The 26006-nt window shown below is 47.6% G+C and overlaps 1 protein-coding gene across 1 annotated transcript in view; it reads left to right on the top strand.

Annotated features, from left to right (window-relative positions):
• Nucleotides 1-26006, top strand: part of MAP4K5 (mitogen-activated protein kinase kinase kinase kinase 5) — a 604667-nt gene that overhangs the window by 453468 nt on the left and 125193 nt on the right. Inside the window, exon 26 of the mRNA XM_069208688.1 lies at nucleotides 9871-9929. Within this exon, the coding sequence (XP_069064789.1) occupies nucleotides 9871-9929 (59 nt within the window). The remainder of the gene's footprint in view (nucleotides 1-9870; nucleotides 9930-26006) is intronic.

A 26006-nucleotide genomic window follows, 5' to 3' on the forward strand; every position in this document is an offset into this window, starting at 1 on the left:
TGACCGCATGTTAGTAAGGGCCATGGGAGTCATTAGCACTGAGGTAGCACTCACCGAGAGGAGATTGTCCTTAAGCCTGGGTATGTCTCCAGCAGATATTAACATCAAGACGCTCATTGACAGCTCGTCTTGGCCTGGCGTTCAGCTCACTCAAAAATTCATATGCACCAGCTCCTGACTTTGTAGGAGCCCAGTTAAGGTCCAAAATGTCAGCAATATTTATAAAAGCAAGGAATGACGCCCTGAATAGTGGGGATTGGGTACTAATGGCAGATGCTGCACTCAGAAAATAGCAAGGAATTTTAGGATTTGCCTGAAAAGATCAAGAAAAGGGAATCCCTGATAAATCCCCTCTTGAATTGCAACATTTCGTGTACAGTTTGGGTTTCGCACTTTAGTGCTATTTGTCATATAGAGAAAGAGATGAGTCTGGGGAAACTGCTAAGGGGTAATTCGCTCCATTCGCCTACAATATCTGTTACCCTACAAGAAGTGTCTAATGACATTAGGGAAAGCCCGAGGGGAAATGCCCCTGGACTTGATGGGATTCCAGTGGACCGCGTTAGGTGCAATATCAATCTGTGGGGTCCGTTGATCACGAACGTCTTTACTAATTCTTTTTGCAATAAGATTCCAAGATCCTGAGTTATCGCCATATTTCTCTTATAAAAAGCACTGTGAAGGTCTTTGGACGGGTGATATTTAACCGCCTTAAATCCTGGGTTAAACAGTGCAACATCTTGTGTCCCTTTCAATATGGGTTTCAGCAGGGGCTAGGTGCAGTAGAGCAGTGCTCTCCACGTCGAAGAGGACGTCACAGTTGCACGGCTCCACGCAACTCCATCAGACCCCACCTTGCCAATAAGAGGTCCTCGCTGACGTCAGTTCCCTTTTTTTCCGTGCCTTCTACCCCAACGGTTTTCTCCTAGCTCTTGCTACTGTTGAAGGTGTTCCATCTTGTTTCTTGTTACAGGCTTGTTTCTGGTTACAATGTCTCCTCCTAGGAAGTCAGGATTTAAACAGTGTCAAGAGTGCGGGGTCACATGTCGGTCACTGACCCTCATGGGATTGCCTTTAGTGTTTGAGCTCTGAGCATGACGTCGAGGAGTGTGTATCCTGCCAGAGCATGAATCCAAAGGCTCTGAAGGAGAGGGAGGCCAAACTCTCTTTGGCTAAGGCGAAAAAAGGACATAAGAGGCATCACAGGTCGTCTTCTAACACTTCGTTGAAGAAGCACAAGAGGCGACGTCGTCATGACTCTTGGCGTCATTCGGCTCAGAGCCATTCAAGGTCCAGGTCTCCATCTCGACGGTGCCGTGCGATGTGGGAGGTTAGTCCGACTGTGACTCCACAACCTCAGAGCCCTCAGGATTCTCCGGCGCCGTCTGTCTTCGAGGTGGTTGCGCTTCCAGAGAGTCCCGGCTTTTCACCTGTGGCGCAGGATTCAGATGCTCAATAGGCGCAAGTGCAGCATGGAGACCAGCGGTATCCTGCCTTCCCGGCTCCGGGAGTGGATCCGGTGGCATTTTTTCTATGTTTAACGCTATGGCCCCTGCTGTTGCACTGGCTGGTCTCACGGGTCTTTTAGCGTTTTCGTTGGGCTCCCTGGCTCCTTACAAGGTGGCCCCATTTATGCCCTTCTATCCGGCTGAGGGTGCCGGTGACGTCGCCTCAGAGACCTGCTGTTCCGATGACGTCGCCTTTTAGACCTGCGGTGCCGGTGTCATCACCCTTTCAGTTGACGCCGATGATGGAGCCTCAGGTGACCATGGCGCTGATGAGATATGCTCCGGTGCCGGACGGCTCCGGGTTAGACCGAAGTCAGCCTTCTTCTCCTGGTCCGTGCCTTTCAGTTCTGAAGCCAGTGTCATCGACGTCGGCTAATTTTATGTCGACGCCAAGATTAGAGGCCAGGCTGAGGCCGTGTAGAAAGGCTTTGACTTTTGGAGGAAGAGGAGTACCAGAGGCAGTTGTTGGAAGAAGGGGAGATTGAGGGAATATCAAGGGCTTGACTCGGGCAGTGGGCTAGACGCTTCCCCAGAATGGGACCTTTCATCACCAGGGGAGTTTACGGAGGAGGCGGCCTCTTTCCTTACTGTGGTCAGGAAGGCGGCAAATTTTGGGGACCTTCTGTTGCCTGCTGCAGAGGTCAAAACAAATATCTTAACTGTGGTCCTGCATCCTTCTTCTACTTCGGCAGATCCGTTGCTTCCCTTTAATGATGCTCTTACGGAGCCTATCTTAGAGGTATGGAGGATGCCTGTGTCGTCACCAGTTGTCAACAGATCTGTGGCAAGGAGGTACAGGGTAGCTCCTGGGGATCTGGGATTTTTGTTGAAACATCCTACCCTGGAGAGTCTGGTTGTTCAAGCCTCTTGTTCCACACGGTCTGCTCCAGGCTCCTTCCCTGTGATTCAGTCGGGCAGGGAATCCAAGAGGGTGGAGTAGTCGTCGAAGAAGACTTTTTCTTGTAGTATGTCTCTCAAAGCAGCAAATGCTACGTGCACGCTCTGATGGTTTCAGCTAGGGCTGTGGTTCCGGACCTACCGCAGGAGGTGCAAGGACAATTTGGAGAACTTTTGTCGGATGCTCAGGCAGCGGCAAAGCAGATAATCCATTCTGGTCTAGATTCTACAGATCCGGTGGCCAGGGCGATGGATACCTCTATTACTACCAGGAGACATGCATGGTTGAGGTCCTCTGGCTTTTCCTCGGATGTCCAGACTGCTCTCTTGGACTTGCCTTTTGATGGCGACAAACTGTTTGGTGCTAAAGCTGACTCTGTCTTAGAGCGCTTTAAGGATAGTAGGGCCACAGCAAAGTCTTTGGATCTGCAGGCTTCCGCTACCACCCCTTTCAGGTCCTTTCAGAGGTTCATGGGGTTTGGGCGTGGAGCCGTTTACCGTGGGAGACCCCAGTCCAGAGTCCAACAGCCTATCAGCTTTCCTTATAGATCCTTTAGAGGGTGGGGGAGGGTTAGGACAAGAGGGGTCACCCAGCAGTTCCCTGCGTCATCCTCTTCCTCTAGAGGACAACAACAACAAGGGAAGCAGCCTTAGTTTTCTACCCATTTTCAGCCATAATTCTCCTGTAGGGGAAAGATTACGTCTTTTTCTCCACGAGTGGGAGTTCATCACATCACACTCCTGGTTTCTGAACATTATGAGTAAAGGATATGCTCTCCCTTTTCAGGAGTTTCCCCCTCTCATCCCTCCCTGTCCCTTGTTTTGTTCAGAAGACCATCTCCTATTGTTGCAGCAGGAGGTTCAAATCCTGTTATCAAAAGGTGCAGTGGAGTTGGTTCCAGCGCAGGGAAGGGGTCAGGGTTGTTATTCGAGATATCTCCTGAATCTCAAGAAGGATGGTCGATTGAGACCAAACCTAGACCTGAGGATTTTGAATTGGTTCCTCAAACAGGAAAAATGCAAGATGCTGACTCTAGCACAGGTACTTCTGGTGTTGAACAGAGAGGATTGTATGGTGTCTGTCGACTTGCAGGATGCTTACTTTCATATCCCTATACTCAAGTCGTACAGGAAGTATCTCCAGTTTGTGGTGGGGTTGCAACACTACCAGTTTGCGGTCCCTCCGTTTGGTCTTACTTCAGCACCTAAAGTCTTCTTGAAGGTGATGGCGGTCTTTGCAGCAAGTCTCAGACGGAAGGGAATATTGGTATTCCCTTACCTGGACGATTGGTTGACCAAAGCCAGGTCTCCAGAGCTTGTGCTGCATCACTTGCAGATGACAACTCAGTTGTACATTCTAGGCTTTTCGGTAAACATGCCCAAGTCTCACGTGGAGCCCTCTCAGCACCTCCTGTTCATAGGGGCAGTACTGGATACAACATTGAATCGGGCCTACATACCGCCTCAGCGGGTTCAGGACATCCAGGTGTAGATTCCAATGTTTCAAAAAGGAGCGGTTGTTCCAGTCCTCAAGGTCCTGCGCCTGCTCGGTCTGTTAGCTTCTTGCATTCTGCTGGTCACTCGTGCACGTTGGCACATGAGGGCTCGCCAATTGTGCCTCCGCAGGCAGTGGTTTCAACACAAAGGGGATCTCGAGGAGTCGATAACGATCACCAGAGACGCTGCAGCGGATATACAATGGTGGGCTGTGGACAGAACCTTTCTCAAGGAAGGCCTTTTTCACTGCCGCCTCCGGTGGCCACGGTCATGACGGATGCTCCCACTCTAGGGTGGGGAGCTCATCTGGGGGACCTGGAGATCAAGGGTCGTTGGTCTCCAGTGGAACAGACTTTTCATATTAATCTGTTAGAATTACGGGCAATACGTCTGGCTCTCAAGGCCTTCCTCCTGTCCCTTCACAGTCAGTCAGTTCCGGTCCTGACGGGCAACACTACCGCGATGTGGTATATAGACAAGCAGGGAGGAGCGGGGTCATACCTTCTCTGCAGAGAGGCTCTGCGACTCTGGTCCTGGTTTCGGAACCATTGGATTTGCTTGGTAGCGAATCATCTGGCCAGAGTGCTCAAAGTATGTGCCGACACTCTCAGTTGACATTTATCGGCCGATCACAAGTGGCGTCTCCATCCGGATCTGGTCCTTCACATCAGTCAGATGTGGGGTTCTTAACGGATAGATCTGTTTGCAACTCGGGAGAATGCGCACTGCCCGTAAATCTGCAGCCTCCAGTATCCGGTGCAAGGAGCTTTGAGGATGCTTTTCAGATCTCTTGGTGCAACCAGTTGCTTTAAGTGTTTCCCCCCATACCCTTGATTCCTCGGGTTCTGAGGAAGATTTGCCAAGATCGGGCTCAATAATTTTAATAGCCCTGGATTGGCCAAGAAGGGTGTGGTACACGGACCCTTCTCCAACTCTCACTGTGCCCTATGCCTCTCTCTCCCTCTCCCTCTCAGGGCAGACCTCCTCTCGAAGTCGCAGGGGCAGATTCTACACCCTAACCTCCAGAGCCTGCACCTTCATGCCTGGAGATTGAACGGGACAATCTGAGTTCCTTTTCTCTCCATCCAGATGTGGTGGAAGTTATTCTATCGGCCAGGCGACACTCCACCAAGTCAATTTATGCAAATTGTTGGGCTAAGTTTACAAGCTGGTGTGGAGAGAAAAGTTTAGATCCTTTAGGAGCTGGTTTATCTGACATTTTGTCATTTGCGCTCTTTTTGGCACAGAAAGGTTTTTCAGTTGCCACTGTTAAGGGTTATCTGTCTGCACTATCTGCTTTTCTGTGCCTTCCTGATCAACCATCCTTCTTTAAATCACCAATTGCTTTAAAGTTTCTAAAGGGACTCACTAATAAGTATCTGCCCACGCCATTCGTTATGCCTCCGTGGGACCTTCACTTGGTTTTAACTTTTCTTTTGGGGGCCCCATTTGAACCCATGCACTCTTGTTCTTTACGGTTTTTAGTATTTAAAACTATTTTCCTGGTGGCAATAACATCTGCCAGAAGGATTAGTGAGCTTCAGGCTCTAACTGTAGAAACCCCATTCCTTTCCTGCTTCAAGGACAAAGTGGTGTTGAGGACCAAGGCGGCTTTCCTACCGAAGGTTGTTACACCCTTTCACCTGGGGCAGTCCATTACTCTCTCTTCCTTTTACCCTCCACCTCACCCATCCAAGGAGGAAGAGAGGCTCCACCGGCTGGATCCGCGAAGAGCACTGAGCTTCTACGTCACCAGGACGAAAGAGTTCAGACACAGGATGAACAGCTCTTCGTTGGATACGTGGGGAAGAGGAAAGGTAGAGCGGTCCACAAGAGAACGCTATCCAGGTGGGTCATTCTATGTATTAAGATCTGCAATTCTTTGGTGAAGAGAGATCCACCTGTGGGGCTTCGTGCCCATTCCACCAGGGCCAAAGCAGCTTCATCGGCTTTGGCTAGAGGTGTTCCTGTGGCTGACATCTGCAGGGCAGTGACCTGGGCATCCCTCCATACTTTTGCCAAGCATTACTGTTTGGACTCTGAGGTCAGGAGGGATGGCCATTTTGCTTGCTCGGTGCTGCAAGATTTCTTGGTTTGACCATTCGGGCACCCACTACCGGAGGTTATACTGCTTGGGGACTCTATTCTTTTGGTGAGGAATCCACAGGTAGGTGTATCCATCAGAAGAATAAGTTACTTACCTTCGGTAACGCTTTTTCTGGTGGATACAGTAACTACCTGTGGATTCTTCACGGTTATTATATTAAATGTTTCTTTTCGTCTGTTCTGGATTAGCGTGTGCTCTTTAGGTTTAACCTGTTCGCCTCTATGGCACGTAAAAAATGGTGATAACTGACGTCTGCACATCGACGTTGGCTTCTTATTGCCTAGATGACGTCATGTGGCGTCGCGTGGAGTCGGGCGATTGTGATGTCATCGTCGACGTGCAGAGCTAGAAGAAATTTCAGTCGAAGGCTGGCGCGAGGGGAGAATTCTTTTGGTGAGGAATCCACAGGTAGTTACTGTATCCACCACAAAAAGCGTTACCGAAGGTAAGTAACTTATTCATCTCTGCCAGGCATAATAGTCCATATGCAGCACATTTACATGTAGATGAAATTGCTTTGGATGCCTGTGCATGTAACGTCTACTTGACCCGAGGTAATACAATGCAGGGCAATGTGCTGCTGTGTGTTCGTAGTTTTAATTTATTTATTTTTTTGGCTTTTTTTTTTTTTTTTTACAAATCAGTGCAACCAGGATTTGTGTGGCACTGTAAATCACAAAATAGATTTTGCATTCCGGTTGAGCCTGAAAAGTGATGCAACTCTGCAAATCTGCGCCTCACCTTATACATTATGGGGCACATCTATGAGGGGGTGCGCCATGCTTGCACCACACAATGTGTTACATAAGTGGCGCAAACCGCTTCGTCATATTTTTGAAGCCAAGCAAAGCCACTTTGTATGGCTTTGAATGGCTTCAAAAATATGGAGTAAGACAACACATTGCAAAGTGCTGCGTTGTCTTACTCTGCCTTGGGTAGGTAATCCTTGGACATTGTGGTGGGTGTTCTCACGCAATTCCCAGGGATTTTGATGCATTCCCATATTTACAAGGACTTGTAAGTCTTTCAGTGTGCGCTGCAGCACACCTAGAAGGAGGAAGAAGCCTCTCAGCATTGTTTCCCTTCCTGCATGAAAACAATCCTGCATGCAACGTAGGCACTCTTGCCCGATGGGTGCCTGCGTTGGCACTAGGCTGCCAAAAGGCGCCAGAACAGGGGGAAAGGACAGGTATGTGCTGTAAAGGATAACATGACGCATTCCTGCCCTTTCGCTATGACACCGCACAGTAAGGTGACTTGCTGAGCTGTTCAGCGCCACAAAGCCCATAAAAAGGATCTTGTTTTGTAAAATCTCTACCACAAAAAATAGGTAACAAGGATGAATAGGGCAGTAAATCTGTTCTGCTTATTTGGTTGCAAAGTCTGAATTTTAAAATATCTTACAGTGGTTAAGGCGTCTGCTGCAGGGATCTTTGGGTTTCCAGTAAATCTGACCGAATAAAAGTAATGGTAAAATAACTTTGGTGGTTAACGTATTTGCTGGAATGCTCTGTGTTTTGTATAGTGTGATTTTTGTCTCGGAGTAGCATTGAGGGTTAATGTATCTCCTGCAACGCACATCATGTACCATGCAGATGACAGATTTTTATTTTATGTAGATAGGTAAGTGAGTTACTGCTTTTAACACAGACACTTTTCCAGTTCATAATTTGTAATCCTTTTAATATAGAGCGGTGATGTATGAAGGCCGAAATGTGACTCCTACACCTTGTAACTCTCACTGCCTTATGTAACATGTCCTGAACATTGATGTACAAACGTGTAGGATTTATTGTCCGTGTAATGTGTGTGTGATGTAAGCTCTCGGACACTCTGCATTTTGATCAGTAGCACTATGTACGGAAATAAAAATAGCAGTATATACTGGGACAGACCAACACATCTGACATTTTTAGAGTATATGCATCTCTCTCGTATACGTGTAAAGTGCTAACAAGCTGTGCTTCTTTGTTTCTCCTCCACTGCATTTGCACCTAGGTGTGAAGCTCCAAATAGCTTCCAGCCAAGCAGACAATGTGCAGGCGCTGCTGAATGTGTCCCGGTGTCTAAAAACTACACCGGGACAAATTCAGCATTTTACAGTGGGGCCAGACATTGTCCACACTGTGAAAATAGTGGATGACGTCCAACCTGCGTGTACCCCTGACTTGTACCCTGCACAACACCCTTGTTTTCATTGTGGCTCGTGGAGCTAGAGGATGACCATGGGTTCTAATACATGTGGGTTATTGCTGAGGCCATAATGCCTTGGGCTACATGCGTGACAATGCTGCAGACTGTAATGTTGTCTTCTACATGCATGTCAATGCTCAGACCATAATGTGATCCCCCCACTTTGTACTATTGCTTTAGACCGGATGTGTTGCACTGCATGTGTGTCATTGTGTCCTTGCTGCTCATCACAATGTGTTCCACTACATGTGTCAGTGTTGCAGACATATGATACACCACATTTCTGTCAGTGCTGCTGGTGAAGTATTTCACTACATGTTACATTTATACAGATAGGTTGTGTTCTACTGCGTGTATGGTTTTGCTGCAGACCTTGTTGTGTTATATGTGTGAGCTGTTGCCGCAGGCCATAATATGTTTCTGTTACATGTTGGTCAGGATTGATATTACAGCTGTCTGTATTACCTTTTGTTACCAATTCTTGAAGTTATACATAGTATTTCCAAAAAATTGTTGCAAAGGATTTTTCCCCCCAAAGCAGCGTGCTTCAGTACAGTCACAAGTATTGGGGGCAATGCTTCAGTTGGGTAATCTTCACAGCTTCCACTTATTCGTGTAAGTGAGGAGATAGTATGCCAAAATAATCATACTTTTTAAACCTTTGCCTCTTTGAGTTGCTTCTCTCACACTTCTATTTCATTTTAGCATCTCTTATGACATTACAGTCCTCCTGTTCACCATCAATCCGCCCTCCTGTTCACCACCCCTTTGTAGTGTCTGACATTACAGCCCTCCCGTCCACCACCCCCTCCCTCCCGTTCACCACCCCACCCGCTCTCCCATTCACCACCCCCTCCTGTCCACCACCCCCACCTGCCCTCCCGTTCAACACCCACCCTCCCGTTCACCACCCCCTCCCGCCCACCACCTGCACCCGCCCTCCCATTCACCACCATATTCACCACACCCACCTGCACTCCCATTCACCACCCTCACTGTTCCCTTTGATGATTGAGAATCGAGAGTGAGAACTGAGTTGTTGTGTTTTGGGTAGGTTATTTATCCTTCTATGGCACAATGTCGGCTATCTTAGTTTTTTATAATCCGATTATATTGCTGCTTTTGTATGATGTATTTATTTGAATGTTTTTATTGACTACATGTCTTGTTATGTGAATAAAGTTTTCTGAAAGAATCAGAAATCCTCATACAAATGGTTAGGTTGCTTGATCTCCACTGTGTATACTAGGACTAAATCTCAATTCAAGTCTTGCAGTGCAATTTAAGACAGTTCAGTAATTGGTCTTCAAAAAAATAAGCATGTAGAACACAGGTGTTTTAGGGGCTAAAAATGGAAAAATTAAATGGGGCAAAAACCAGCGGATCCATCTGCACATAGGTGGTACTTGCACCTCTGATATGTTTATGTTCCTGGAGATGGTGACATTTTATGACTGTCTTGTGCCCTCCAGAAATTCATTATGACAGCCTGGTAGGCCTGTGGGCAAAAGAGACCTTTTCTGCATCTTCTGCACAAAAGCATGCAGGAAGCTTTGATGTGCTCACTTAGTACATAACTCAGGAGACCGTTTTTAATATAGTATAAGATTTAGTTAGAATGCCTTCCCTGCCTCTTTTCTCACTTAAAAATATCTATTTAATTTTCAGGAGGTTTGCTTTAACAACAAAAATTCCTGATACAAAAGGCTGTCATAGATGCTGCATTGGTAAGTATTTTTCTGCAAATGATTTAGTGCTTTAGTGCTTTATCATTGAATGTGTAAAGACGTTGTTCATAAAAAGGTATTTTTTATTTTTTTATTTTTTTAGAGTTTTCAGGTAAATGAGCAGGAGCAGTTTAATAATGTTGTGATATTCACTTTACAGGTTGCATGTTCTGAACAAATATTACATATCTGCCATAATGTTTCTTCTGCAGATTATTTGTCTATAAGCCAATCCCAGCCCCTGGGTTTAAAGTATGGAATGTGTTTAAAATCCCGAAAGCACTGCTGAGCTGACCTAAATATATACGCAATGTAAGAAATCCAGATCGGAGGGTTCCATGGTTAGACAGAGAAGCTAGAGCCCAATTGTAACAACTGGGGTCTTTCACCACTGCTTTTCTGAGGCCCCTTTATTGCGGGGCCCCCCACTGGGAAAAAGACACCCCTTTTTAGCACTTGACTGTTTAGCTTGATACAGCCGTCTAAGCCTTAATAAGAGAAAGGGACTGTGGACTAGGGACTCCGAACACATTTACCCAACAAACAAATGTAAATACTAGTTAATGCCTTTTTGTTTCTAAGTAATAGGCACCAGTTACCTAATATTGCAAAAGTGGCAGGTGGAAATGCCTAGGCTGAGGCTCATGCTTATATTTAATCAGCACAGAACCTATTCCCCCAGTTGCAGCAGACTGTATTTAAACGTGGGCACTGGCAGCTAGCACTAAAGGCAAATTCAGTAGAATCTTGCAGAGAGTGACACTTGATTAGGGAGATTTACGGCAGAGGTAAAAACAAAAAAGAAAAGAGTTCCAATTTCAAAAAATATGGGAGGTGGGGTTTCGCAAGTCCGAACCCCCTCTCTCTCTCTCTCCGATTCTGTTAATGCATTCCCTTTTCACTTAATAACAAAAAAAACATAACATCAATGTTTTTGTCTGGACTTCCCACATACGTAATTTTAAGAATTGTCTTACGGTTTTACCCCTGAGTGAGGAATCTGGGTAGGGAACCTCTTGGAACCTGATTAGGGAACATAAGGCGAGGACATAAATTATCTTGGAATTATATTGTTGCCATCAGGTAAATCACTCTTTGTAATACATACAGAGCTCCATCTTTATCTGCTTTTCAGCAGTCACTGTATATTAGAACATTGGAATGTTGGGAGCTCCATTAAAACAGTGGAGTGCTCCGTTCTTCCAATGGCCAGTAGAAGCCTGAGCTCCAACATTCCAATGTTTTGTTCACAGCTGTTGTTGTGAACAAAGGCCTCACAGAGCCCTTTGTTTTATTTATTAGAACATTCTGCACTCAGGTGGCAGAATATTCTATTAGCCTTATAGCCCTCCATGGATTAAAAAAAATGGAGCTTTGTTTGGAAGAGGAGAACTGGCATTAGTCTCCCTTGGTGGTTCATAGTAAACAATTCCATCCATTTGAGTTGAATTTGAGTACAATCTCTCAACCTTGTTGACATTGCTTGTTGCAGAATAAGTTAATGGGACTAATAAAAGGCCATTTTCCACCCTCCCCAAGCTTAGAGAGGTGTCAGCGTTGCTGCCCAAAACCTGTACAGGAACATCCTGGTCTGTAGTGAGAGGGAGTCTAGTACTGACCAGGAGTCCTGTAGGTCTGCTGTGTAGGATCGGCCATATGGTGTGCCTTGACTTTGTCGATGGCGGCAAAACGTTTTTTTTATTTTTTTTAGGACCAGGCAGCGGTGGTAGAATAACAGTTCTAATACCGTGTATTCTCAGGACTAGAACCGGTGCACAATAAGAAGGACCAAACTCTTTTTTCACAGCAGTCTTTTCATGCACTAGGTCCCCAACTTCTAGAATCCAGTCTGTAGATGTGATTGGTGCATACCTTATTCCTAGGGAGGCGGCACTGGTAGATACGTTGTCGTCACTGAACTGTTGTAAGTCCTGCAAGGCAGTGACATGTTCATTTATGTCAAAAGGTGTATCTGCCACTTCCGCGGCAGGACCATCAAGATCTGGAACATACATTTGTGTTCCAAACAGTCATTCATATGGGGCACTCCCTCCCAGATACCTTCTGCACAGATTATTAAGTGCTTCGGGACTCCATAAAGTCCCGGTTTCTTTGCTCCACAACACTGTTTCCCTCAGGGTGATGCCAAAACTAATAATACAGTTGGACTTCTAACGAAACCACGGTGTCTCTGAATGGCCTTGAGGTGAAAGCAAAGTCCTTTTCCAAGTGGTAAGCCGAAACTGCATATGTGCTGATAAAGACTTATAAATTGTTCATAACAGTTCGCGTGTCAGGTGAGTGTTGTGGTTATACCCATAGAAATCTGGAGCATGAGTCAGCAGCTACTAAGATCTATTTGTATGCACCATCAGCTCTCAGGGGACCACAGTGGTCTAGGTACACACATTGTAGAGGTTTGTTGGAAATAAGGAGTATCATCTGTGGTAGGCATTTGGCGGTAGACCCTTTTATTTGCTGACAGATGTCACCACAAAAGGCATACTGCTTTGTCTGTTTGTGTAGACCTGGCCACCAGTAACATGCTTGTAATAGTGAAATAGTTGCCACCACACCAGCATGGGCAGAAGCATGCTGCTTTAATCAGCTCAGGTCTCTGATCTTGGTTGGGATCACACGATCACCCACCCCTGGTATTGTTGCTAGGGCAGTATTTACGCTAGATGTACGATAGAAATACTTCTCAGGATATGTCTTTGGCATGGGTTTGCTTTCAGCTGAAATTTTTAACAGCAGCCAATGTTTCATCATTCAAACTTGTCAGTGAACGAGTTATTGCAGCAACAGAAGCCGCAGCTACTGCTGATTTGGCCGCTTCATCATTCAAGGTATTTCCTGTAACGTGTATTCCAACATGTTGGTGTCCCAGTGTATGAACTACATGGACATTGGGTAGTGTTTCTTTCAGATCCGCTACTTTCTCCCACAGTATGTATTTGATGGTGTTACCTTTTAAATCTCTGAACTCATTCTGGCGCCAGTAATGCAGGTATTCATTGAAGGAATGGGCACAGTAGTATGAATCGCAGACTGATAGAGACTTCTAGCTGCAGATTCCTTACCTTAGAATTTCCTGGCTTCAGCTTGGAATCCGTATTTTTTTTGCTGAGCAGTACCCTGCATGCATCGTCTGGTGGCGTAGTTCGGGTCCACTTGGCATCGTTGGGTGTCACATCACAGTCACCCATATAGGCACCACCCCGGCCCTCGTATGTCAGTTCTCTCGTAGGGGATTTTCATGTATAGTCATAAGCACTGAATAGTTCTGCATGCCTGCGGGGATCCCGGAGCACTGTTCTGAAGTGTCTTCTTAAGTGTAGATGTTCGCCTTTCTTGAGGAAGGCCTGCAAAGTCACTTAAGAATGTCAATGTGAAGCCTAGAGGAAAGGCTACAAAGGCCAAATTGTTTATTCTTTGGGTTGAAAAAAGGGTACTGTAGTATAGATATACATTAAAAAACATGTATATTCTAGAGATGATGTAGAAAAAAATCTTTCACAAACCTTTTTACAACTTTAAAATAAGGATGAAACAATGCAGGGCAGTGTAGCCCATAGGCTGCCATTATACAGAAAGTAAATAGAGCTGTGCCTTTAAGAAGAGCAAGACTTCCTGTATCCCATCATGCAAAGCAAAAGGCAGTTGCCTCAGTTCTTTTTTACGGCTCCTTCTGACAGGACCCTGAAGCATTAAGCTCCACCTATTTATAGGTTTTTTTGACTAAAATTCAACACAAATCCTTTGGATTTCATTTTCACTCGACGTTTTTCAACCAGAGTGAATGTTTTCTGTCTTTTTTTTGTCAGATTCTGACAGAAATGTAAGGCTTTTTTCCACCATCATGCCTTCACTTTTTGTTAAGTGACCTAGCTGTGGCAGGAAGAAGGCCAAAACAGACCCACATCAAGTCTGTATTATTTGCCTGCCGTCATCTCATAAACCTGATGCCTGTGACATTTGTAAAACCTTCTCCAGGCGCACCCTTCGTGACAGGGAGAAAATTTGTCTTCAAGCCAAGGGGGGGGACAGTAGACGGAGGGCACAATCCACCACAGAGCGAGGGGAAGGTCAGTCTTCCACCAGGGCTCTGACTCTGTCCTCTGGAGCAGCTTCCAGATCTGCTCAAAAACGTCACAGGTCCCCGACAACGCCGAGAGCATAGACGTCGAGACAAGGAACAGCAACGACATGCTCGCCGTCGCGAACCAGTTCGCCGTTGAGGAAGATACATCGCTCGCCGTCGAGAGCGTTATCATCGACGAGACGGCGCAGACATTCGCTGTTGAGGAGTTCCCTGTCGAGGTCACCATCGACGCAAAGGGGAAGATCGACGTCGAGAGACAGTGCTCGCCGTCGGAGACGATCGACGTCATCCCACCGACGTCGAGGCAGATGGCTGTTGAGGGGCTCCCAACGGCGAGAGGAGTCAACGTCGAGAGGTACACGTCAGCGTCGTACTTTGACGTCGAGAAGCTTGTCGGCGTCGAGAAGGCATTCAAAGAAACCAAGGATAGTCTATACCACCTTGGAATCCTCGGCTTCTCTGATTCTCTTGCCACCTTCTCCTCAGCCATCTCCTTTACCACCAACACCTCTGGCACCTACAGCTCCTCCACCGGTACCTCTTTCTGAGGCCGCCCCGGTGACTCCTGCAGAATCCACAAGAAAATTGTGTCATTCCTCGAGACGTTCCTCTACGTCTAGACACCGTCATCGGCATGACTCGGATCACAGGTCTCCTCGCTCCCACCATAGGCACTCCTCTTCATCCACAAGAGATTACTCTCCAACGTTATGGGACTCCCCGTCTCCGAGAGTTTCGCCCATAGATGATGTGAATACTTTTCAGGAGGTATTAATTTGCGGTGCTACCAAGCTGAACATCCCCCTGGCAGTACCCACTCCAACAACTTCTGTCATATTTGAGACATTACACCAGCGATCTTCGGCTAGACCATTACTACCGCTAGTCCCAGGGTTACTTGAACCGGCAATGGACATTTTCCTTACACCGTCCACAACCAAGACTGCTCTTTCCAGACTCATAAAGAAATACCGCCCTCCTGAACAGGACCCTTAATTTCTGAGAGCGGATCCAGTGCCCGATTCGGTGGTAATCGTGGCTGCTAAAAAGCTACATTAAACATCTCCGTCGTCCTCCTCTCCACCAGACAAGGAGAGTAGAAAGATTGATGCCGCAGGCCGCAAAGTTTGCTCAGCATCAGCCATCACCATGAAAGCGGCTAGTGCCACTGCCCTTTTGGGCAGGTATGATCGCGCCCTTTGGGATTCTATGCCACAATTTGCCGATTACCTTCCCAAAGACAAAAAGGAGGATTTCTTGGAAATTGTAAACGAAGGCGATTAGCGCGGCTGCGGACTCCTCCATATTATCTGCTCATAGTTATTGTCATGGCATATCCTTAAGAATACATTCCTGGCTACGCCTTACTTCACTCAAGCCAGAAGCACAACAGAGGATACAGAACCTTCCTTTTTCAGTTTCCACTTTGTTTGGGTCTCATGCTGACAATGAGATGTCTAGGATGAAGACGGAATTAGACACTCTTAAGGCAGTGGGCATTGAGAAGCCAAGAGAACAGCGGAAAACTTTCCATCCCTACCACTGTAGATTTTTCGCTCAAAGGCTTCAAACTCCGCAGTGGATGCCGCCTAGATCCCAGCACCAGCAACACCAGAGACCTTTTTCGACCCAGTGAAAACAAACAAGGGGTCGCTCCACACCACAAACTGCCCAAACAGGATGTCAAACATCAGTGTCTAAACCCTGAATCCTTACTTCCCCCTCTTCCGTTACCCACTCCGGTAGGGGGAAGTATTTCTCATCATCTGGAAGAGTGGCAGTGCATAACATCAGATGCCTGGGTTTTGAATATTGTACAGAATGGCTATTGTCTCAGGTTCATAAACTCTCCGCCTTCTATTCCACCCAAACCGGTGAAATACCACCTCAGCGCTCTCAAAGTAGAGGTCAGAACCCTATTACATAAGAAGGCGATAGAACCTGTTCCTATGAACCAGCAAGGAAAGGGAATCTACACGAGGTACTTCCTGGTACAAAAAAAGACAAACACGAGTTCCAACCCATTCTCGATCTAAGAATAGCCAACAAATGGATTTGCAAAGAAAAATTCAGAATGCTATCCTTACACCAAATCTATCCCCAACTTCATCAAGGCGATTGACTCTGTTCAATAGATCTCTGCGACGCTTTCTTCCACATTCCTGTGGTCAAAAAACATCGGAACGTCTTAAGATTTCTCGTCGGACAAAGCCATTACCAATATACACTTCTACCCTTCAGCCTCAAGTCAGCACCGAGGACGTTTTCCAAATGCATGGCAGTGGTGGCAATCCATTTAAGGAAACATCGGATCTTCGTCTATCCCTACCTAGACGATTGGCTTATAAAAGCATCCACATACCAAGAGGCCCAACGGGATTTCAATTGGACCTACCAACTACTCCAGAGACTGGGCCTTCAGGTCAATCTCTTCAAGTCCACGACATCACCTGTACAGAGGTTGCACTACTTAGGCGCCATCATCGACACCACTCAAGCAAAGGTGTTTCCTTCGGAGGAACAACGTTTATCAATCCTCCAGAAGTGCTAGCTACTCGAGAAAATCCCTCAGACTACTGCAAGGATGGTATCCTCTCTCCTGGGGTCGATGGCATCTTGCATCTATCTCACTCCCAACGCTCGCATCCATATGAGACGTTTACAGGAGTGCCTAGAAAACCAATGGAATCAACTAGTAGACGATTGGGAGGACAGCATCCTTCTTTCTCCCCATGCCATTCAATCCCTCAAGTGGTGGTGTTCTCCAAGCAATCTCCTGAAAGGGATGCCATTCCACCAACAGCTTCCCACTCAGACGATAGTCACGGATGCATCGCTGCTCGGATGGGGAGCGCATATGGATCACCTTCAGATTCAAGGCTCTTGGTCGCAGAGGGAAAGACTATATCACATCAATCTCCTAGAGTTACGTGCAGGTCATCTTGCGCTTAAGGCCTTCCTCCCTGCTTTGACTACGAAAACTCTTCTTCTCCAAACAGACAACATGGCCACCATGTATTACTTGAACAAACAAGGGGGCACCAGATCCAGTACTCTGTCTAGGAGCCCCAAACAATTTGGCACTGGCTTCTAGTCAGGAACTTAACAATAGTAGCAACTCACGTCCAAGCGGATGCCCTCAGCCGACAATGGACGAAAACCACGAGTGGGTTCTGCACGACAACGACGTCCACTCCATCTTTTCCATGTGGGGTACCCCTTCTATAGATCTATTCGCAACCCCAGAAAACAAAAAATGCCAAGACTTCGCCTCCAGGTACTACCATCCAGGAGCATTGGGGAATGCCCTGTGGGGATAGACTGGTCAGGAACATTTCTTTACGCCTTTTCACCGCTTCCCCTGATACTGACAGTCCTCCTCAAGCTGTCCCACTCCAACACCAAGATGATTCTCATCGCTCCGGAGTGGCCACGCCAGTGGTGGTTTCCGGACCTTCTTCACCGGTCACTCCGTCGACATATCAGATTGCCATGCCGCCCCGACCTTCTCACGAAGTTTCGATGCCAGATGAGACATCCCAACCTCTTGTCTTTGAATTTGGCAGCATGGCTCCTGAGCTAGTACAGTATGGTCAACTTTATCTTCCTCAGGACTGCATGGAGATCCTTAGGGAGTCAAAACGCCCTTCCACAAGAACAGCTTGTGCCTTCAAATGGAAAAGGTTATGCATATGGTGTTCGGACAAGAACTTTGACCCAACGACATGCGGAAAAGAAGCTATTCTTCCATATCTGTTACACCTGGCGAAGTAAGGCTTACAGTTTTCATCAATCAGAGTACACCTTGCAGCTCTAACAGCATATAGGAAAAGTCCTTCACAAACCTCTTTCTTTAAAATCCCAGTCATTAAAGATTTCCTAGAAGGTTTAAAAAAGGTTTTTCCTCCTACTAGATGTCCATCTCCTCCATGGGAGCTTAATATAGTCCTTTCGCGTCTGATGCTACACCCCTTTGAACCCATACACAAGGCATCCCTCCAACATCTTACCTGGACAACTGCCTTTCTTGTAGCAATCACTTCAGCTCGCAGGGTTAGTGAGATCCAGGCCCTTTGTGCGCAAGAACCTTATACGGTCTTCCATTCCTCAAAAGTGGTAATGAGAACACATCCTAAATTCCTACCTAAAGTTATTTCAGACTTTCACGTAAACCAGACCATCTCCTTACCGACTTTCTTCCAAAATCCATCTACTCCTGCTGAGAGAACACTACATTTTCTCGATGTAAAGAGAGTTTAAAAATGTTATTTAGATAAAACAAAATCATTGCGCAGGTCACAACAGCTGTTTATTAACTATGGCCCAGTTCGAACAGGCCTGGCCACCTCCAACCAATCATTATCCAGGTGGATTGTCTCATGTATCTTATTCTGTTACCAGTTAGCAAATAAATCCCTCGATGGCAGACCTAAGGCTCATTCCACTAGGGGCAAAGCAGCAACTGCTGCTTTGATGAGAAACATTCCGTTAGCCGAAATCTGCAAAGCGGCTACATGGAGATCTCTCCACACCTTTACTAAGCATTACTGTCTTGATTCGAATGCTAGGACAGATGCTCAAGTTGGACAGGCCTCTCTTAAGAATCTCGTTGCGGGATTTATTATTTCTTTATTGTTCTGTCTACTCCACCTCTGTTATTGGGATTGGCTTGCTAATCTATTCAGTGCTTATGACTATACATGGAAATCCCCTACGAGAGAATGAATAGTTTCTTACCTGTAACTCCAGTTCTCTCGTAGGGGTATTTCCATTATAGTCATAAGCAATCCTCCCTCCTCCCCGGTGGAGTTGACACGATAATAATAATTATAATAATATTAATAATGAAAGATATTTTCAGACTTCTTCACGTCAGATTACAAGCCTAGAAAAAGAACTGAGGCAACTGCCTTTTGCTATGCATGATGGGATACAGGAAGTCTTTCTCCTCTTAAAGGCACAGCTCTATTTACATTCTGTATAATGGCAGCCTATGGGCTACACTGCCCTGCATTGTTTCAACCTTATTTTTAAGTTGTAAAAAGGTTTGTGAAATATTTTTTTCTACATCATCTCTAGAATATACATGTTTTTTAATGTATATCTATACTACAGTACCCTTTTTTCAACCAAAAGAATGAACAATTTGGCCTTTGTAGCCTTTCCTCTAGGCTGCACATTGACATTCTTAAGTGACTTTGCAGGCCTTCCTCAAGGAAGGCGAACATCTCCACTTAAGAAGGCACTTCAGAACAGTGCTCCGGGGTCCCCGCAGGCATGCAGAACTATTCAGTGCTTATGACAATCATGGAAATACCCTACGAGAGAACTGGAGTTACAGGTAAGAAACTATTGCTTCTTTTCCTTCCACGCCAGTTAAGCGCATGGCCAGATTCGAGCTACCCTCTGCCTTTTTTGGCAGGCCTTTTTTCGACCTTTTTGTTGAAGCTTTTTCAAGTCTGTACGAGGATGTAATTGAGGAAGATGGGGTTCAAGCCTTGTGGTGCATGCCATCGCGGACCATGTTAGTGACGGATTCCCATCAGGTATCTGGTGCCTCGACAGAGACCACGACTCGAAGTAGTTTTCTAACTATTGGGCCAAGGCCCTGAAAGCTTTAAGAGAGCGGTCTCTGAAGTTCATGGTGCCCCGGCAGTCGACTTTGGTTGACGTGCCTCCTAGGAGGTCACGTCCCGATCAAGGAGGAGGTTGCGGGACTGCTCCAGAAGCCCTAAGTCCTCTTCGTCGCACTCAAGGTCCTCTGGGCACTCGGGGAAGAGGCACAAAAAGAAGAAGTCCAAGCGGACTTCGACTTTGACACGCCCTTCGGCCAACGAGGTATCTCGGGGAACGTCGACGCTCCAGGAACAGTGATGCCAGGGCCAACTTCGAGTCTACCACCCCCAGGAGCCGGAGCGACCCTCACTCAACTCAAGGAGTTTTACGACTCCATGTGCCTCGTATTTGAGCAGGCCGCCCCTGCTGGTGCGCCTTTGGGTCCCTTAGTGTTGGCAGGGCCCCCATCGGATCCTGTTGGGGACTTCTGGATCCGATACCAGATCCAGAACACAGTCAGCCTCCTCTGGCGTCATTCCTGACTTGGATGCTCCCTGCTCTGCCAGCACCCACTGGTGATGTGAGCCCCATCCTCATTCCAGATGATCCGGAGCCGGAACAACGTCATATGACGCGGATTCAGACTTCGGCGCCGACAGGGGCCAAATCAGTGCCTGAGGCTTATTTTGATCAGCCAGGTACAGGCGAGGAATGGGATGTGTCTCATGACCCTTTAGAATATGGTTTGTAGCATATGTATTTGTATAAGGAACTAGATGAAGCCAGTGGACTGGATACTTCTCCAGATACTGGCATGCTCTCATCTCCTACTGTGGCTTTGGAGGAGGGAGCTTCGTATGCTATGGTGGTGGGTAGGGCAGCTTAGGTCTTGGACCTAGATTTGCCTACAGTGCCAGTCAGGACTAAACTTCTGACTGAGGTGCTTCAACCGGGGCTTCCACATCGTAACCGATGTTACCCTTTAACAAAGCCCTCACTGATGTCCTCCTGGGGACGTGGTCCAAACCCAGCAGAGGGGCTCCTGTAAATAGGACAACGGCCGCCGCCATAGACCAGCTTCTAACGATCTTAGTTTCCTCACCCAACACCCCACCCTGGAGAGCTTGGTGTTCGGATTTCCACTTGCCATGGTGCCTTCCCTTCCACTCCCCAGGAATCCAAGAGGCTGGATCAGCTTGGTAAGAAAATGTTTTCTTCCTCCAGTCTAGCATTGATGTCTGTAAACACCTCATGCCTATTGGGCCATTTTCCCCATACTTTATGGAATACAGTGGCACAGGTGCTGCCCCAGGTCCTGGAGGGCATGCAGGACTCTGTCTCACAAGCTGTTGAAGATTGGAAACATACAGCAAAGTTTACAATACGGTGTGGTTTGGGTACAACCAACTCGCTGGGTAGGGCAATCTCTTCAACTGTGGCCCTTTGTCGCCACGCCTGGTTCTGTATGTCTGGCTTTTTGGGGAATGTCCAAGCAAATCTTATGGACATGCCCTTCGATGGCTGACCCCTATTTCAAGAGACGGAAGACTCTGCACTTGAGCACTTCAAGGACTCTCGGGCTACGGCCAGATACTTGGGCCTCTCTGCGCCCACTCACTTTCTAGGCTTCGGAAGGGGTGTGGTACCACGCTACCCGCAAATCAGCCACCGTCCTCCGTCAACTCACCATCCAGTGCAAGGATGAGGTCGTGGTACCTTCAGACCAAGAGGGTCTAGCCAGAGGTCACCCAGTCCCCCTCCTCCACAGTGCCCAAATCCTCCTGCAAGACCACTCACGCCCAGTTGAAGGGAGGATTTAATTTTATCTCCATCACTGGTAGTCCATAACATCAGAGACATGGGTCTTGCAGATCATACAGAAGGACTATTTCCTCCCACTTCAGTCTTTCCCTCTCTCTATGCCTCCATTTAAAGAACGTCTGATGGAGTATCATTTAGTCTTGCTTCGCAAGGAAGTTGCAGCTCTGTTGGCCAAGGAAGCCATAGAAAGGGTCCCAATATCAGAAGTAGGCAGTGGTGGTTATTCCCGCTACTTTCTGATTCCCAAAAAGAACAAGGATATTCACCCTATTCTGGATTTGTGGGACATCATTCTCTTCCTCAAAAAGGAGAAATTCAAGATGATCACTCTAGGAATATGGCTCCTTGTTGCAGGTACACCCCCCCACCCCCACCCTTTTGTGCCTGATATTGATGCTGACTTGACTGAGTGTGCTGGGACCCTCCTAACCAGGCCCCAGGACCAGTGTTCTTTCATTAAAAAAATATACCATTGTTTCCACAATTGGCACACCCCTGGCACACAGATAAGTCCCTTGCAAAAAGTACCAGTGGTACCAAGGGCCCTCTGATCAGGGAAGGTCCATAAAGGCTGCAGCATGTTTTGTGCCACCCTAAGGGACCCCTCACCTAACACATGCACACTGCCATTGCAAATTGTGTGTGTTGGTGGGGTGAAAAAGACAAAGTCAACATTGCATCCCCCTCAGGGTGCCATGCACACAAAACACTGCCTGTGGCATTGGTAAGTCACCCCTCTAGTAGGTCTTAAAGCCCTAAGGCAGGGTGCACTATACCACTGGTGAGGGCATAGCTGCATGAGCAATAAGCCCCCACAGTGTTGAAGTCCATCCTTAGACATTGTAAGTAAAGTGTGGCCATATTAAGTATATGGTCTGGGAGTTTGTCAAAACGAACTCCACAGTTCCATAATGGCTACACTGAACCCTGGGAAGTTTGGTATCAAACTTCTCAGAAGAATAAACCCACACTGATGCCAGTGGTGCAATTATTAAAAAAATGCACACAGAGGGCACCTTAGAGATGCCCCCTGTATTTTACTCAATCCTTCAATGCAGGACTGACTGGTCTGTGCCATCTTGCCACTGAGAGACTAGTTTCTGACCCCCTGTGGTGAGATCCTTTGTGCTGTCTGGGGCCAGAGACAAAGCCTGCACTGGGTGGAGGTGCTTCACACCTCCCCCCTGCAGGAATTGTAACACCTAGCAGTGAGCCTCAAAGGCTCAGGATTCGTGTTACAATGCCTCAGAGCACTCCTGCTAGTGGAGATGCCCGCCCCCGGACACATCCCCTACTTTTGGCAGCAAGTCCAGGGAAATGATGAGAAAAACAAGGAGGAGTCACCCCATCAGCTAGGTCCACCCCTAAGGTGACCAGAGCTGAAGTGACATCCTCCTTGGAAAAACATCCATCTTGTTTTAGAGGATTTAGCTCAATAGGGATAGGGATGTGCTCCCCTCTCCAAAGGGAGGGAGCACAAGGAGGGTGTAGCCACCCTCATGGACAGTAGCTATTGGCTACTGCCCTGTGACCCTAACACACCCCTAACTTCAGTATTTATGGGTGACCCTGAACCCAGGATTTCAGATTCCTGACAACCTAACAAGAAGGACTGCTGACCTGAAAACCCCGCAGAGAAGAAGACAACGACAACTGCTTTGGCCCCAGCCCTACCGGCCTTTCTCCTGATTCAAAGAACCTGCAACAGCAATGCATCCTGCAGGCCCGGCGACCTCTGCTGACTCAGAGGACTGCCCTGCAACTCCAAAGGACCAAGATACTCCTGTGGACAGCGGCCCTGTTAAAAGCAACAAGAAGAAACTATTTTTAAAGGAACTCTCACCTCACTCCAGAAGCGTCAGTCCCCACCACTCTGCACCCGATGTCTCTGGCTCGTGTCCAGAGAAATCAATGCCGCAGGGAGGACCTCCAGGCGACTCTGCCGACATGTCCACCCTGAGCCAACCTGCCGCCTGCAGAGGGAATCCCAAGGACCCCCCTGACCGCGACTGCGCAGTGAAAAGAAACCCGACGCCTGGCAGAAGCCCTCCACCTGCAGCCCCCATGCCCGTGATGAACCAACCACTGGTGCAGTAGTGACCATAAGGCGACTTCACCTTTGCCCAGTCCGTGGCTGGCCCGAGAAGCCCCCCGGTGCCCTACCTGCATCGTCTGAGTGACCCCCCCAGGTCTTTCCATTGATTCCTATTACAAACATGACGCCTTCTTTGCCCACTGCACCCGGCCGCCTCTGTGCCGCTGAGGGTGTACTTTGTGTGCCTACTTGGGACCCCCCAGTACTCTACAAACCCCTCTGGTCTGCTTCCAGAGGAGACAAGTACTTAACCTGCTAGCAGACTGGAACCTGAGCACTCCTAGGGTCCAAAGGCTATGTTTGGGCACCTCTTTGACCTCTCCACCTGACCGGCCCTGTGTTGCTGGTGCTGGGTGTTAGGGGTTGACTTGAACCCCCAACGGTGGTCAGCCTATACCCCGGAGACTGAACTTGTAAGTGCTTTACTTACCTCAAAAACTAACCTCTACTTACCTCCCCCAGGAACTGTTGAATTTTGCAGTGTCCACTTTTAAAATAGCTTATTGCCATGTACATTACAGTTTTGATTCAAAGTTATATCTATACCTGTGCAAAGTACCTTACATTTAATGTACTTACCTGCAATTTGACTCTTGTGATTCTAAAATAAATTAAGAAAATAATATTTTCTATATAAAAACCTTTAGGGCTGGAGTTAAGTCATAGTGTGTGTGTTCTCATTTATTGCCTGTGTGTGTAGAACAAATGCTTAACACTACCCTCTGAGAAGCCTAACTGCTCGACCACACTACCACAGATAGAACATTAGTATTATCTATTATTGCCTCTGTCAAGCCTCTTGGGGAACCCCTGGACTCTGTGCACACTACCTCTCACTTTGAGATAGTATATACAGAGCCAACTTCCCACACTCACTCTTGCTCTGGTCTTGTCTGCCCTAGACCAAGGAGATCGGTTTGGAGCGCTAGACTCACATCCCCATCCTGCATGCCCACAGTCGCTACTTGCCGTTCAAGGTGGGCCACAAACCCTTTCAGTTTACTGTGCTCCCCTTCGGTCTCAGCAGTTCCCCTCGGATGTTCACACAAGTGATGGCGGTGGTAGCAGGTCATTTGCACAGGTTAGGGATTTCAGTCTTCCCCTACCTCAGTGACTGGCTGTTGAAGGCTCCTACACCCCAGGCTCTCGTCACCCACCTTCAGACTGCGGCGAACCTCCTGCATTTGCTGGGGTTCACTATAAACGTGCCTAAGTCACACCTGACTCCCTCTCAGAAGCTCCCTTTCATCTGAGCTGTTCTGGACACAGTGCAGTTTTGGGCATATCCTCCTGAGCAGCGAGTCCAGGATATTCTATCCTGGATTATGGTGAGACAGACTTGGAGGCTGCTGGTCCTCATGGCCTCCTGCATTCTGTTAGTCAAATATGCAAGATGGCATACGAGGGCTCTGCAGTGGCACTTGATGTTCCAGTGGGTGCAGCATCAGGGCAATCTCACCAACTTGGTTCAGATCTCGGAGAGAACTGCAAAATACCTGCAGTGGTGGTTAGTGAACTGTGATTGGGTCAGAGGAAGACTCCTCTCCCTTCCCCCAACCAGATCTCACAGAAGTGACAGATGCTTCACTTCTGGGATGGAGCGGACAACTGTGAGAGATGGAGATCAGAGGCCTCTGGCAGAATCCGAACTCCTTAGTAACTTACTGGAGCTCTGAGCCATCCAACTGGCATTAAAAGCATTTCTTCCTGTTGTAAAAGGGAAGATGGTGCAGGTGCTCACAGACAACACTTCTGCAATGTGGTACTTCAACATGCAGGGTGGTGTGGCGTTGTGAAACCTTTCTCAAGAGGCCCTGCGTCTCTGGACATGGCTGGAACAGCAGGGCATAACCCTGGTAGTTCATCACCTGGCAGGTTATCTGAAGGGCAGGGCGGAGGAACTCAGCTGTCAATGCCTAGCGGATCACGAATGTTGTCTCCACCCAGAGGTGGCGTAAGGACTCTTTCAGCAGTGGGTAGAGCCTTGGTTAGATCTACTCGCCTCCTCAGAGAACACGGAAGGTCAACAGTATTGCGCGTTGGAGTTCAGGCCTCGTGTACGTCTTTCTACCCATACCACTTCTGCCCAGAGTTCCCAAGAAGATCAAGAACCCCTGGGCCCAAGTATTCCTAGTGGCTCCGGACTGGGCACAGAGAGTCTGGTATCCAGAGCTTCTGAAAATGAGCATTGATTCTCCGATCGGGCTGCACCTTCGGGAGGATCTTCTGTCGCAGCAGCAGGGGAAAGTTCTCCACCCGAACCTGTCAACTTTGTGTCTTCATGCGGGGAGATTGAGCGGTGGCAGTGGATGGCGTTTGACCTGTCTCCCGAAGTCTGTAAAGTTATTTTGGCAGCCAGACATTCCTCCACTAAAACAGTATACACCTATCGTATTTCCTCCCATACCCCTGATTTCATGATTTCTAAGGAAGATTCACCAAGACCGGGACAAAGTCTTTCCCATCGGCCAGGAAGGGTCTGGCACATAGACCTCTGGAA

The sequence above is a fragment of the Pleurodeles waltl genome, chromosome 9 (genome assembly GCF_031143425.1).
Source record: "Pleurodeles waltl isolate 20211129_DDA chromosome 9, aPleWal1.hap1.20221129, whole genome shotgun sequence".
NCBI classification, from domain to species: Eukaryota; Metazoa; Chordata; class Amphibia; order Caudata; family Salamandridae; genus Pleurodeles; species Pleurodeles waltl.